We start from the raw sequence: 16,704 nt of genomic DNA on the forward strand, positions 1-16,704 counted from the left end.
TTTTAACCCTTTACTTTACAATTTTACAATTTTATTGCTGTTTTGGCTCCATCACTCAGTGATGGTCAGAGTAAGGTTCCAAGGTATGGGCGGGGACTCTCTTAGCAGATACGTTATGATCCATCTAGTTCTGTGAGTTGAAAATATGGTAAAGATTATCACGGTCCAGGTTTATATAGCCTTTTTAATTTACCCTCTGAACATTGTACTAGTATCTGACACCTAGAAAGAGAGATGAGACAGATCAGGGATGAGATCCGTGAGATGCATTTTACACACAATGACACAGTTGGCCCTCTTGCATCTCTGCTTTTTCACAACACACTGCTAGACTTGCTGTGCCATCCTCCACCTCCCCAGATACGTTCTTTATCTGTCTGTAGCTTGTAGTTCACCTCATGCTGCTGTCGGCAGGAACTCCTTGTCTGTGTATCAGTGTGACCTCTGTTCTGGAATGCAAGGGGAGTACCTAGAGGCTGAGTGACTGAATATCTCAGCTCCACGGCCATCACACAGAAATATGAGTGTAGTAGTTTTAAATCAAAACAGAAACTTAGTAGCAAAATTGGACCCCCCCCCCCCCCCTCCATACAGTGTCATGTTTCTGGATGAATCATGGTAGATGTGATAAAACCTGTGAGCCACAGGAACAGAAAACAGCTGTGGTTCTCTGTACTGTCATGCTGATTTTCTTAGATAATTCTGCAACCAAAGTGGTATCTCTAGATTTCGTTTTCATATGGTTTCAAACCACCACTCTGAAGCGGAGCCAAAAAACACACGTTGTAGTGCAAGGAGGAAGTCCTGTCTTTGGCTTTCCATGAAATGTAATAATGGTCAGTGCATGGTCACATAACCTTGTCAGGAAGGGGGTGGGACGGCGGCCTCTCGGCGTACAAGGGAAATGCCTGAGAGTGACACAATCTCTAATATTAGCAGCGCCAGTCACATACTATGGGTTGTGCTGTATAATACTAGACCTCTGTGCATCCTGAATCGTTATCATTTGTAATATGTATGCCACAAGTAGAGGAAGTGGTTAATGTGTAGTCCGTGCAGACAGTGTATGAAGTGATTTGTTATTATTAGCAAATATATCCAGTTCTGTATCTGATTGCATTCTCCTTGCGTGAATGAAGCCAGAATTTTTCGGCAGCCATTGTTATCAGATCCAGAACCTCATTTTGTCATAGAGGTTTCTCACTACTGTCTCCTCTCTTCCCTTCTCTGAACCTTTTGCTTATCTTTTGAAGAATGAACATTCGGGCATGTTTTATTTCAAAATACTAAATCTTTTTGCTCTTAAGGCACAACATCTTTGCAGAATGTCTTAAGCTAACTGGAGCCAGCTGTGAGGGAAGGAGGAGGCTGCAATAGGATGCAATAGCTTCTTAGACTGTTATAGTAGACTTCCCTTAGATGTTCATTCTTCTGTATCTAAAATTTACCCACAATTGCCAATGTTATTAAGCTTTAGAGATGTGTGTTTCTTGGTGGCCAGTGTTCTTTCATCCTAAGAAAATGTGGTCACGTCATTTGGGAACCAAGCTGGGTACCCCATAAATTGCCCTACAACACCATTTTGTGATGTTGGGATCCTATAATGGATAAATCACCCTTTAGACTTTCCAGCACACCCTGTTGGAGGGCCAAGGGTTAGAGACCTCTGCTCTAAAGCCAAGACATCACATGATTTCATACAGCCCCCCACTCCAATTATCTTTATTACAAGTGTTGTGAAGTATCTGATATTGTAAAGATACACAGAACCATGGAACTATTGCCATAGAGTCTGCATGTCTTGAAATAAATGGGATTATGCAGAATTGATTGGCAATAAATAACCAGATATTTGGAGAGCTGAGCTTGCAGGTGTCTTGCGCTCCCATACTTGCTGTAAATTTTTGGTCCTACATAGTTTTTATGCTATGTAATGCAACTGATGAAGTGTTCTTACTAGCCTATAAATCTTTAGTTATGATGACGCATATTCTGCTGCTTGTTGGATAACCACCAGTTCTCAACCATCTTTCCTCTACTCAGCTGACTGTGGTTCATATCCTTCAATTCATAAAAAAGGAGATCTGCTGCTTATATATCTTAAGTTTCTCTGAGTTTCTATGGTTCTGAATACAGTCATGTGACTCTGCATCACGCTGCTCCCTAGACACCGCCTAATGGGAAGTGATCGGGCTCTTCTGTTTAACCATTAAATGGTTGTCGAGGTTGTTTTGGTCTTTTTGTTAAGTATGTAGAATAGTTCAGGCAAGTGGATATCTGGAGGATCTTCTTGCTTGTCTAGATTGCGTCAAATTAGACTGGAAACTTCAGGGATGGGACTATATGGTTTGTTTATTGTCATGCAGCTAAGGCTTAATCCCACAATGCTTTTTGAAACTAGAAGTTTCTTCATAGAGCAAGGATTCTCTTTCATGATCTTTGAGCTCCTGTCAGAGCACCATGGCACAACTTCTGCCTTCAGACTCTGTCTGGCCCGGGGTTGCATTTTACTCCATTTTGGGCAGAGTCATTAATTTTTATGTTTTACCATATTTCATATAGCATACTAATAACTGCTTTTTTTTTTTTTTTTCTTCTTTTTCACTTGGTAGTGCAGGTTGGTAGCAGCTGCCCTTTGATCAGGATTTTCTCTTTAGACCCTCTAAGGCAGGCGAAGGGTGAGAACTGGGGTCAGATGTGCCAACCCACCCACTTCTGCATGTTGGAATTTGTCACAACCTGCTTAAGTTGTTTCGAAAGGCATGCACCTGTTAGTCCCCCCAAAAATACACAACCTTTCTTCTATAATTTGTTTTCCTGTCAAGTTTTATTTATTCATATAGGAAGTTTGACATTTGCGATCATTCATATTAGTTTACGTCCATCTTTTCTTTACTTCTTAATAACAATAGGTAGCAGATTTGTAGAGGCTTGTTTTGGCCTTAACCCCTTCCCGACGCGCGCCGTACTAGTACGGCGTGCGCCGGGTCCCGGTGCATGGAGAGGGCCCGCGGGCCGAGCCCCCTCCATAGCCGGTAAGTCTTTGCTGCATATTGCACCGCGGGTGCTTTCACGGCGATCGCCGCCGGCAATGCTGCCGGTGGCTCCAAAAAGATGGCGTCACAGGGAGCGGTGATCCGTTGTCATGACAGCTTTGGGTCTCACGAAGGCCCGAAGCTGTCTCGTTTTAACCCATTCATTACAATGTGCTGATAGCACATGGAGTAAAATCCCCATATACTGCCATATTGCAGTATGGCAGTATATGGTAGGATCGATCAGACAACCTAGGGTTAAAGTACCCTAGGGAGTCTGAAAAATAGTAAAAATAAAAAAATAATAAAAAAAAAAAAATTTATAATAAAAAAACCTAAAAATTCAAATCTTTCCGTAGAATTCATATTAATATTAATAAACAGTAAAAATCATAAACACATTAGGTATCGCCGCGTCCGAAAATGTCCGATCTATCAAAATATAATAACGGTTTTTCACTGTGTTTAACCCCGTAACGGAAAATAGCGTCCAAAGTCAAAAATGAAATTTGTTTGCCATTTTGGAAAATATAAAAAAAATAATAAAAAGTGATCAAAAGGTCACACAGTCCTAAAAAATGACACCACCTACAGCTCCGTACACCAAAGTATGAAAAAGTTATTGCCGCCAGAAGACGGCAAAATAAAAAAAAAATTTTTGTACATGAGGTTTTAATTTTTTTAAATGTATGAAAACATTATAAAACCTATACAAATTTGGTATCCACGTAATCGTAGCAACCCAAAGAATAAAGTAGACATGTCATTTGGGGCGCACAGTGAAAGCTGTAAAATCCAAGCCCACAAGAAAACGTCGCAAATGTGTTTTTTCACCATTTTCACTGCATTTGGAATTTTTTTCCCCGCTTCCCAGTACGGGCCATGGAATATTAAATACCGTCACTACGAAGTGCAATTTCTTACGCAGAAAATAAGCCATCACAGAGCTCTTTATGTGGAAAAATAAAAAAGTTATAGATTTTTGAAGGTGGGGAGTGAAAAATGGAAGTGAAAAAACTAAAGGCCAAGTCGTTAAGGGGTTAAAAGAGTTGTTTTCTTTGGGATGAAAAGAGTTACAGATTTTTATCAATTTCAGGAGACTGAGCGGGTATATCTTCTAGAGCAATATTTATGTAATCCTTTTGTTCTATATGATTTTGAGAAAAGTGTTGATATATTACCGGAATGGGACACTAATAAACCATTCATTGATCTATTGCAGGTCTCTGTATAGTGATATTGGCCCGGAACATGTTATTATAAAGCACATGTGTTATCATATCCATAGCTCTGGAAAGAATTTCTACATCCAGACAGCAGTTGGAGCACACTGCTTATTAAAGTTCTCAGCCAAGATGTTATATGAGGGGTCTCATGGCCAAGAAACAGATTGAATATGGACAAGTTTTTTTTCAGGAATCCTTTGGATTATGTGCTGGCATGTTTCCACGTCTCCTGCTTTTCTTATATTAGTGATGAATTCCATGAAAAATGGCCAAGTCTATTGTACTTTTTTAGCACTGTAACACTCAAGCACCTTCTCTTTAATCTATTAGATTTTTAATGTATATATTTAAAAAGGCAGAGCTAAAAATATTTGTGGGCATCCATTGTCCTTCTGCTTTTTATTTATTATGCTATTGCATGTAGTTAGTTTTTGACTTGGAAACTACTGATTGTGTTCTTTAAAGCCATATTTGAGAGCCTTTAGAAACTCTCAGATCCATATTGGTGACTCCTAATGGCGGTTTAAACAGTATTTTATTTTACAGACTTGGTTAACTAAATGGTCATAGATGGTCTCCACTGTTTGATGATTTCTTGCCTCTCTGGTTCTCTCTTATCTTGTTGTTTATTTGTGACTTAATAGACTGAAGTGTCTGAGATATGTCAGAAGTCTTTACTATCAGCTGTAAAGTGGATGACAGAAGATCAATACCCTCTTTGTTCAGAGATTTGTAGTTTGGATGCTCTCCTACAGCTAAGTCATGATGAAGAGCTAAAACTTTATGACCATCTCCAAGGAAAGAAGTGCAAGTGCTCTTCTGATAAGATGCTCTGACCACAAATTGACTTCTCTGTAGTCCTTTAAGTGAGATGTGGTGGCTTTGTCTGGAATATCTTGGTAGATAAGAACAAAATTGGCTACTCTCAGAAAAAAAACCCATTCCAATTATAACCCCAAATATTGCTTGATTTGTGTTCCATTCATTTCAAACCATTAATGCATTTACTGAAGTTCTGTTTAATAATACAGAACTATTGCAGAAGTACCTGGTATATTGGTAAAAACAAATCTGGATGATAACTTAACAGCATAGATAAGGTGCAAGATATTATACAGATACGGTATTTGTACTTAAATTATATTGCATCTTTTTTTTTATGTTTGAGTTCTGAAGAGCTCTGAAACTGAGCTGATTAGGACTATAACAATCACCCATAGGACGACGCTGAAAAAAACCCACAGCAACCCCACATGGTGCCAAAAAATTCCTAAACTATTGAATGAAAAAAATGACAGTTTAGCTAGTTTTGTATTCCAAAATGGCCTTTGTTTCTTTCCCAAGGGGGTAAACTGTCGCCAGAAAGATCCCCTCTATGAGCATGCACGTTTTGTGAAAATGACTATTGGCCATCTTGTGTATATGAGCAGCTTGATAAGTTCTGGTTTGGGCTCCAGTGTATGAGTAGCTTGATATTTTATGGCAACTTATATCCTGCAACACACTAACAGAATGGACTATGTCCTTGGCAATTCTAAGTATGCTGTAAGTATACCATACTTCAGTCTCCACCCAGTTCTGTTTTTCAAGACCAATCTATTTTTAAGAAGTGCCTGATATCTTGGGAGATGTTCCTGGGTGTGAACTAACCCACATTGATAAAATGGAAGATAATAATACATTGTAAGATAAGGATTATATCCATTTTTTGCTGAGTTTGGCAACATTTGTAAAAACTGAACCATATTCATCAAAGTTGGCTCCAAACAAGTATATAGGGTGGAGGTTGTATTACGTTGATGGATATGCTGCAGCTTCCGTCTTCATTAGTATCTTTATCTATTGACCTATTCCACTGTGCTGAGAGCAGGGCTGTCTAGTAAAACATGAAAGGGTCAGCTGTTCTTTTGAAGTTGAAGAGTGGACGTCCCGTTTTTTTCTTTTGTTTTTTTTTGCGCCAGTCTGTCTTTTATGAAATATAGATACAGACTGGTGATAACATGAGCGTGTGTTTTTTGTTTTTTTTTTCTTTCTAAATGCCCTTTCATATCTTTATCTAGAATTGGAGTGAATCCTTCAAGGAAACCTACCATCAGGAATCTACCTATTTAGGTATAACTGAAGGTAGGTTTCTAGAAACCTAAGCACTAAACTACATTTGCCAATTCTATAACCCTTTTTAACCTGAACTACACTTTATATAACTAATATGGTATTTTTTTTGCAGAGGCTACTGGGGTGGGGGTTAGCCTTTCCTCCCACAACCCAGAAAGGCTACTCCAAACCCCAGTAAAACAATAGCATATTCATTTATATTTACATTGGAATGGTAAGAACAGTTATCATAAAAATGGAATGCTTCAACCCAGCCTCCATTGGCCCATCCAAGTCCACACTGAGCAAAGATCTAAATGAATAAGAAAGTTATAGTTTGGATTTTTTTAACAATCTGATCATTTCTTCCTGCTCCATAACATGTTCACAGATTAGACTGCATTGTCATTGTGAAAGGTTTCCTTTAGGGTGGCTGTAGAGCTTTTTAATTTTGTTTGATGGCACATTTATCACATTTACCTTTTTAGAAGCCGATTTCCATACTTGAGTAGCATTTAAATGGTCTGTTAGAAAGGCATTGTGGATCTGAGCTTTTTGTGCCAATTTTCAAGTGGCGTATTGCCAGCATTAAAGAACTGCAAATACAGAAGGACAATAAGTGTCCTATTTAGTGCTGGAGAGCATCTTAAAAGGAACTAGTTGAGAAATTTGAATTCCTATACATCTGTTGAGTGTTGACGGGAAGACTGAAAATTAGGTCGATGGTCATTGGAATTTGAGACCCTATCTAGGGGGGATCCTAAATTATGTTGTTAATAAATATGTTCTAGTTTTCAATTTGCTACAATGGTCCCCATTGTATTCTTAAAATGTATGTATTGCTAGACTGACTTCCTTGTATAGGCCATGACATGTGTTGCATAGTTGTGGCAGCTTGGTTTTCCACCCACATGTTCATAATATTTCCCTGCAGCAGAGTTTGGTTCCATGCTTCTAGAGAGCAAATAATACAAGACCACCCATGTATTTTATCTGCATTATGTAGTGAACTATAATCCGTGAATATTGATTAACGAATGGCTCAGTAAAGATGGCCAAAGTCTCAGACAAATCCATCTAATGCCCACAGCCAAGCCATGGGTAGGCTGTGTCTCAGAGGACTTCTCTTTTCCTTTTGTTATCCAGGAAGAAAAATGTTGCCACCTATTTATTCCATTCTAACTTCATAAATCATGTGACATCAGATATATATGTGCATACATATATATGTACAAGTATATATTGTTTAGTATTGAATTTCTTTCTTGATGTGTATAGAATTCTATTGCAGTTCAGAAAAATATAGCATAATGGCCATGTATTGTTGAGTCCCTTGACCGGTTTTCCTGTTCTTGGCTTCTGTTTCTCTTTGTTTCCTTGAATGAAAGGTGTATTGTACATTCCTAAATGTTGCCATGTATATAACATTTTATTGTACAAGCAGAATTTTAAACTAACTCGTGCTTCAGATTTCACATTTCCCCTTTCATAAGGGCATTTAGTATTGAATTTGTTTCCCGGAATGTTTCCAGTTCTTCGACGCAGCGTCCTTGGATTGATATTGATGTAACCAACATGAGACTTGAATAACAATTGCTACATTAGCCTATAAATTCAGGTTGGCATCATTACTACTGTGGTGTCCAAGCCATGACAACTGGATAAATCCCTTTACCAAGTCTTCTCCTAATTGAATTATTAACCCTAATTGAAACGCTTCATGGATGAGCACAATTCTGAATAAAATTAATGTCTCCTGGCCAGGCTTTAGGAGGTCTCTAAGGAAACCTAAATCTTATAAGAAATTTGGGCCTTTCAACAAATCGGACAAGTGACTTGAATATAAACTGGTCAACTTATGTGCATGTCTACGTCCAAATTATATTTTATTATTCTCATTTTCTTTGTATATTAATAGGGTATCAACAGTCATATTTAAATAATATTTAGAATATGCCCTCATTCAAAAGGGAACTCTGCCATGTTTCATTTGGAGCACCTATTTCCCTGGGGATCTTGCAGCAGTAAGACCTAAACTTAATGTTTCTCTCCTTTTTATGAGCAAAATCTCTATAAAAAAAAAAAGCAGTTTAAAAATGTATAGTTTTGAAAATTGCATTGTGACCAGAACCAGTCATCTGGAGACATTCCCATTTAGAGATGGCCTATCAATAAAGGCTTGAGGGCTCTTTATTTTTGCAACCTGGTGGATGACCAAGGTCATCTTGCTGATCCAAGTGATAGTGATGAGGTTTCATTATGAAATGGTCACTTTAAGATGAGTTTTGTTGGACTCGGGTTCTGCTTTTATGCATGTATTTTCAGTGCCAAGAGGTGACTAAGCTAGTATCAAAGATTTATGTTCAAATTTCCAAACCCTCCTTTGACTAAGGTTGGGATATCCTCATACAATGAATGGAAAACTGAACACTTTTTTTTTTTTTGTTCCTTTCAGATGTAAAGAAAGACTGGTCTGATCATGCCTTGTGGTGGGAAAAGAAGAAGACATGGCTTTTGAAGACCCATTGGACCTTAGACAAATATGGTATTCAAGCAGATGCAAAACTACAATTCACCCCTCAGCACAAACTCCTACGATTGCAGCTTCCAAACATGAAATACGTCAAGGTGAAGGTCAACTTTTCTGACCGGGTGTTCAAAGCTGTCTCTGACATTTGCAAGACGTTCAGTAAGTTCAAATAATAATAAATAATAAATTATCTGTTCAGCTGTTTAAAAGTGATATTAGCGAGTTCTTGTTTACAGCATGCCTCATGTCATCATGTGGGGTAAGAGACCAGGTATCAAGTAGCTGTCAAATGTCTCATACCAGTGTGGGTAGGTTGTGTCTTCTTGTTGGGTAAACTTTCTGATATGAGGTCGTAAAAGGACAATTTTTCTAGCGTTTTGGGAAAAAATTCAGTTTTTATTCTTGGGCAAATATTGCCTCTTATAGGGATGGCTCCTGTCTGAGGGTGTACCAGTATCCTTCCTATAATACCTTGTAAAGGTTAGGGTGGTTTCAATTGTTATAAAAAGGGGTTCGGATTGGGCAGTGTAGGAAAAAAAATTGGTTCACTGGGAGCATTGAGAAGACTTCTACGTTGACAGTTCCACTCTAATGCTATACTGTGGATTAAGCACTCAGTCAGAGAAAACGGTTATAACTCTAAAGAGTATTATGAAATTTATCTTCATAGAATGTTGGACACATGGAATCAGGTGAACATTAATTTTGAAGTGATTTTCAGCCACTCCTTTCTGCTGAACATATGGCAGTTACAGGCAGTTATAAGCTTTAAAGAAAAGACTCATGCACATTAATGCGCATGAGACTTTTCCCGGCACATAAGAACAGAAGCACTGTGCATGGATTGCAGATCATTTCTGCTGGTGCCATATCAGTAACATTAAGTAACAAAGCTTCTTAAGGTGTTATGACCCTCCCTAACTGCTGGGAGAAACTGAACTTGTTATCATAGACTGGACTGATATTATCTTTTTCCACATATCCACTGGGGCTATGTTCACATGATTTGCTCATATGTGTTCAGGTAGGAGTTTCTTCTGATGCATTTGCAATGCGTTTAAGAACGCTATCCCAGCACATGAAGTTAATGTAGCCCGATAACATAGGGGATGTAATGTCACTGGCTCAATATCAATAAGTCAAGGCTTATGTTTAGTCTATGGTGTAAGATAAATTTGGAATTGCCAAATGTCCATTACTGCAAATTAATGTATTTTTCGGACTATAAGGCGCACCAGATTATAAGGCGCACCATCAATAAATGCCTGCTAAAACATCTAGGTTCATATATAAGGCACTCTGGATTATAAGGTGCACCTTATTATAAGGATGAATGACCAGCAGGTGGCAGACCTGTGCACTGTTCAAGGCAGCTGTTGTCTGTAAGTACGGTTCATATATAAGGCGCACTGGACTACAAGGCGCACCTTTGATCTCTGAGAAAATCTAAGGATTCTTTGTGCGCCTTATAGTCCAAAAAATACGGTATGTACTTTCTCATACTTCTCAGAAATACTTATTTTTTGCGTGGAATATTTAAAGGACTTCTACTACCAGGATGAAGGACTGTATGCAAATGAGCCCGAGGGGCTCCGTGCTCCATTAACACCTATGGATCCTGGAGCCCCTCACACTCATCTGCATTCAGTCCTTCATCCTGGTGGTAGATGCCCTTTAAATATCACTAGAAAGTACAATTTGTAGCACACTAAACTTGCCCTCAATATTTGTGACAGATAACTTTTGCTTTGCTTTTCTAAAATATCGCATAATTCTGTAAAGTCACAATGCCTGCAACTTTTGCAGTTATTGTACCCAACCACCCAGTTTTTTTTTTTTTTATTTATTGATGTTTTTACAGTAACTATAGAAGTGGTAAAGAATCGAAGTATATGGTCACTCTGCTTTGTCTGACTCTGCCTTTCCCTTGATGGGATGTAAAAGCAAATTTGTCTTGTCAGGTAAAATCCTGATGCAGCAATAATTCTTTGTGCTGAACCTATATATTGATTTGAAAGGCAGTGGTTGTAATTTTATTAAAAGAAAAAAATGCAATAACTACAGTAATCCACCCCCTCCTCACTGCTCAGTGACTTCATTAGAACATATGCCTTGTATTGATTGATGTCCGTTCTAATGAGCCGGGTTCAATGTAGCCAATTGTGTGGAACGACTGGGTGGATGATGGGCATAGTGGTCACTTTGTGTGATGTGACGATCCCCCTCTTGGTGAGGACTGTAAGAATCCAAGTACTTTACAGACAGTGATTGTTATAGGGACAAGGAAAGGTCATCCAATAGAGAGGAGATTGTTCCTTACAGGCACGAAGGGACACTTTCTTCAGCCATACATTCCTCAACTCAGGGAGTCACCACAATAATCTCAAGGGTGTTTATTTTTAAGGAGGGGGGGGCTATATACTTATTTCATGTACGGAAACCGGATGAATACGGATGAACATGCAGAACTAAGGAAGGACGCTCTTTTTAGAGTGAAAGTGGGAAACTATTTTTTTAAAGTATTATTTAAAGAGAAATGCTGTCAGCATGTTATAGAGCAGGAAGGCCTGAGAAGATTGATATATTTTGTAATATATATATATATATATTATATGAGACAGGTGGAGAGTTATCACATGCCGGCGCATGATAAAGTCCTGTGACCCGCCTCCACGGTGGATACATCATGAGGCCTAGACCTCATCATGTATCTGCCAGCACACTGCGCCAACGGACAGTACTTCATGAGGTTTGACCTGGCTTAGTTTTGAGTAAAAACCTGCAAACATTTAGCAGCGAATGTTAGCAGGATTTGAGAGCGTGCGCAAGGACCGGGCAGGAATGCCCCGTACCAACCCACTCCGCCAGCGGCTGCGCCCCTTCACATCCATTCCATGCCCACATAGCGTGAAGGTGCATAGTCACGATAATAATCGCAATTTCTTGCATTCCACAACTGTAGACCTGGAAACAACCAAGTGATGTCCTGTGGACTGAGGACTCCACAATTTGACTGGAAGATGTTCTATGAACCCCAACAGTCTTTTAACCCAGAGCCAGGAGCTTTTTTTTGGCAATCCTAGCGTTTTCCAGAATTGCTGATGTTTTGTGATGAAATATTGGTCAGCTGATCAAAGCTTTCAATGCTTGATTACATGTACATAGTAAAAAAGTACATTTCTATATCTATTTTGTTTTTTTTACACAATTTTGCATTTATTTTCTCCTGTGGTGGTTTTCCAATTGCTGGAGGAGGTGCGTGAGTTGATTTTAGTACATGATGTATTCTTGTATTGGGGACTCTTGAGTGTTCTCCTGTTACTTACCATAAGGCTGGATGTTGCGTTTGTGCCATTACATCTGTTTATATTGCACTGAGACTTTGTTTCCAGACAGACAGGTCCCAGTGGGATATATCCCTTGTAAATCTTATTAGCAGGCAGGGCAGAGTGATCTTTCTATAATTGATTCATCCACTGAGAGCCTTGGCCTACGAGCTTGCACTCTACAAGGCGTAGTTGGCATTACATGGGTAAAATAAAGTAGTTGAGCCATCTTTACATTATCTTTTCTGGTAAACTCTGTTAGTTCCTGTCATTAAAGGGGTTGTCTTTTTAAAGACTGTGTGTGTGTATACAGCGTGTTTGCGCATATGGATGTCCTCAACAGGGGTCCTTCACCTTCTTTCGTATCCTATATAAGAAGGCAATTTCATTTAAAGTTATAAATCTGGACAACTTGCCTTTTGCATGTAGTATATCACTTGTCATGATTAAAGGGGTATTCCCACGAAGACAAGTTTCTTATTTGTACTCAGAGAATGTGTTATTTTGTTATCCTAATTCACTGTTATTAACAAAAATGCAACATTTCACAGATATAAGTCCAACCTGTCTCTATCAGTCCTGGTGTACACAATTTCAGTTTCCCCTAGACACAAGCCAGTAACTTCTGACTTGGGGTGGCCACCATCTTGGATTTCTGTGTGAGATCGCTGAGCTGAGTTTCTGTCTGTCTCTGTAGTGTGGCTGCAGCCCCGCCCCCTGCCTGAAGCTCAGACACATTCACATCCTGCCAGAAGATCCCGAGCAGAGAGAGGCTACAAATTACAAGGAGATAAGTGGTCCAGGGAGGGGGAGGCAGGCACATATCTGTGAGATGAAGCAGAGCTCACAGTGTAACAGTGTAAAAGTCTGTCAGCCTATGTGTAACAGGCTTCATGCATCTCATGCATCTCTGATCTGTCTCATCTCTCATCTGGCTTCTGACATTGTACTAACACACTGACACATAGAAGGAAAGTGTATATACACCTTGTACCCTGATAATGTAACCACATTGTCACCCCACAGAACTAGATGGATAATACAGTAATGTGTCTGCTTAGAACACCCTGGGATTTTACACTGAGCACCATAGAGAGTGATAGGAGCTAAAAGAGCAATAAAACTCAGTAAAATTATAAAGTAAGTGGTGAAAATGATCTTTATTGTGTTAACACCACTAGGGTATTGAGATGTGAGATTTTCCATCGGTGGGAAAACCCCTTTAAGAGCATCTACTGTGCTTGAAACTCGTTGCATTTTATGTGACAAACGTGCTTTGTATTTGGACTACCATAATTGCGTGAATAAAGGCATTTTTTTTACCATAACTGGAGCTGGACCACAAACTTCATTTCAATTAATATTTTCCTGTGCCTGCCTATAGGCGAGCTGTATTTGCGTGCCACGGCTTCATTATGTGTAATCTGGGCACATCACCATTATGGTAGACATAATACCGGTGTCCTGGCCACACACCGCACAGAGATTGTGTATCTTTCAGGGTAGGAGGAGGATGCAGTCTTTGAACCTCTGTCACACAACAGATTTAGCAGCTTTCACCCCCTCCTTCAGCTGCCAGGGACTTCAAAGCTTGTAACCGGATACATGGCTGGCTTATATAAGTTACTACTGCATGATAGGAAGTGCCCACACAACAAGTGTTTCCTTATCACTGCCCCTGAACAATGGTACACACAGGATCTTCCAGCTCTACCCTGTCTTTATTTTCTGCCTGTATATTTCTTGTGGTTCTAGCGGTCTTAGCAGAGGCTTCTCCTGAGCTGCGCCCATTCTGTCAAATCACTGCCCTGAACTTTTTGTCTAGACTAGTCTCAAAAGGAACCTGTCAGCACTATTTGGGATACTAAATTCTGGTGTCCAAAATAGACTTCAGACTCTTCTATGGTGCTTTCACTGAAGTTGAGGAAATACATCTTTCTCACTATGTAGGTACAGAGCACTATGCCCCCCGCTGCCAGCCCGATTATTGTGCCAGGGCAGTAGAGCAGATCCTGCTGTGGCTGGCATCAGCTGTTCTTTGCATAGTTTATTAGCATGGACTTTCTGCTGGCAGAGGAATAAGTAGAGGTTGAAGGCAACCAGGGGCTGGCAATGATTGACATGATACAAAAGCTCCAGTTGATGTTGCACCTGGAAAACTGGAGTCCTATGTTGCTTTGGACCTGTCCTGCTAAAGCATTTTATACCTTCTTTGCATTTGGAGCCCTGCATAACTATGTACTTTCCGGGCAAATCCTGCTGGCAGATTCCCCTTTTAAAGGGTATATGGTTAACAATTTTATTGAAATGCTTGAAATCTAAAAAGAAAAAAAAAAACAATCCATTTGCAAAATCTTATTAAGGTGTTGTCATGCAGTTTAAAAAACAATTTTCCAGATTTCCTTCCTTAACGGCTTAAAGGACTCTCTTGTGCCAGTTCTTCACATCAATGCCTCTAACTTTGTCTACTACCATACGAATGTGACTTGCACTACTTGGAGCCACCGATTTTGCTCCTATATATCACTTTAAGCGGAGCTCCACTTCTTCTATCTGGGTGCCACTTGACATGCATCATGTCTTATTGGCATTGCCTTTTTAAGAAGTGTAAAATTCTTTCACGATCATAAAAGCAGAACACAGACCCAGCATGTCACTGCAGCCGCGGTTGGGTCATCACCGCCTCTCCTGGTCTCTGTCTCTCCCTTTTTTGTGCTTTGAACTGTCAAATATTGCATAATTGTAAGCAAATCTGCTTTCCCCTTAAAAGGCTGTTTGCCTGCTCCTCTGTTCAAGGCCAGGCAAGAAATTCCTTTTTGCTGCCAGTTTAAATACATAACTTTAAAGTTTTCACATTTGTGGCCAATGACCCGTCTCTCCAAAATGTAATTTCCCAATCGGTGAATTACAAAATACTGGCATCATGGCCAGAGAGTTCGAAAGCGTTATTTATCCCCACCACCAAAAAAAGGAACTTAATTGCTAAAAAAAAAGGGTTGTCTGACCAATCATTGGTCTCGGAGAGGCCAAAAACCACACATCACTGCCGAGATCAGGTGGTGATCAGATGGACTCCTGTTAAGTAAAGCAGTGTCTGGATTTTTTATGCTTAAAAACGTTGTTTAGTAAGTGACTGACAGCCCCCATTTACAGTATGTGCATACAGGGATGACCTTTACTTATATGACCACCACCTAATAATTAGCGCAGGAAAAATCTGAGATCTGCCGTAATCTATAAATTCTACAGAATCTGTCCCCACAAATTATGGAACAATCTGCTCAGCTGCTCCTGCTTTATAACATGCTGCCTGCAGGATTACACAGCGTTTTCATGGTGACGTCCCATTTTTAAGTCATTTTGTTCATTTTTGTTATTTTGTCAGCTTTCACAAATAGTATACTTTATTTAACATTTATGAAGCATCTTTATAATTCCTTCTGTAAATTTATGAATTTGTTGGCTGTTGCTACATATTCAATGGGGCCTTTTCCTGCACAACCCACTATCTTGCTATTTATAAACTGATCCTGGTGGCAATATAATTGGCAATGCACAGTTGTCATAGTATATAAGGTTGGAAAAAGATGCAGGTCCATAAAGTCAAACTTACAAGAAATCTTTAAATAAATGTTTTTTCCCCATAACCCATGATATTTTTGCTCTCCAGAAAGTCATCCAGGCCTCTCTTGAACATGTACAAAGAATCTGCCATAATATTCTCACTGCTCTTACAGTAAAGAATCCCTATCTATAACATTGTTGAAATGGGCCTCTCCACTAGGCATAGAGGATGCCTAATCTGAGAATGTGCCATTAATGACGACCCTCTGTTTTCTATCACCAAGTCGATTGCTTGCCCAAATACAAATGGCTTGGAAAATGCCTCGGGGATAAATGTTATCCTGAGTTCATTAAAGAATCTTGTCCTTGTGGGAATACCCCTTTAACAAAAAAAGACAACAATTAGTTGCATGGCAAAGCACCTAGTAATATTATTCGACAAATCCCAGAAATATAACATGTAGGTCTATGTGTACCTTTTGTGTGACAGCGTTGTGAAAAAAAAGATGTTCCGGAAGTGTTATGTAATGAAAAATGGAAGTTTTTTTTTTTAATGAAAATGCCATCTTTTAAGACATTCTACTGGATGCCAGACCATATGAGTGATTTGTATTGTGAATTTTTCAGCATGTGTTTGATATTCCTGCAGACATCAGACATCCAGAGGAACTTTCACTTCTCCGAAAACCGAGAGATCCCACAAAGAAAAAAAAGAAAAAGATTGAAGATAACCAAACGGAGGAGAACATTCTAGAGCTTGATGGACCTTTGACTCCTGGGACTGGTCAGTATAGGACAAAGAACCAGTATTCTATAGGCACACATGGCTATCTGTACTTCATTTTCTATGTTATATCCCATCTTACACACATGTTGTATCTATGGTCATCCATGATGCAGCCTAATTAATACCATTGAGAAAAGATATG

The 16,704-nt window shown here is 39.3% G+C and overlaps 1 protein-coding gene across 5 annotated transcripts in view; it reads left to right on the top strand.

The window, feature by feature from the left end:
• The window catches only part of FERMT2 (FERM domain containing kindlin 2), a 51,459-nt gene that overhangs the window by 13,749 nt on the left and 21,006 nt on the right, over positions 1 to 16,704 (top strand). For all 5 annotated transcript variants that reach the window (XM_072116146.1, XM_072116145.1, XM_072116147.1 and 2 more), the window contains exons 3-4: positions 8,811 to 9,044; positions 16,425 to 16,559. In XM_072116146.1, coding sequence (XP_071972247.1) covers positions 8,811 to 9,044; positions 16,425 to 16,559 — 369 coding nt within the window. The remainder of the gene's footprint in view (positions 1 to 8,810; positions 9,045 to 16,424; positions 16,560 to 16,704) is intronic.

The sequence above is a fragment of the Engystomops pustulosus genome, chromosome 7, assembly GCF_040894005.1.
Source record: "Engystomops pustulosus chromosome 7, aEngPut4.maternal, whole genome shotgun sequence".
In the NCBI taxonomy this organism is placed as follows: domain Eukaryota; kingdom Metazoa; phylum Chordata; class Amphibia; order Anura; family Leptodactylidae; genus Engystomops; species Engystomops pustulosus.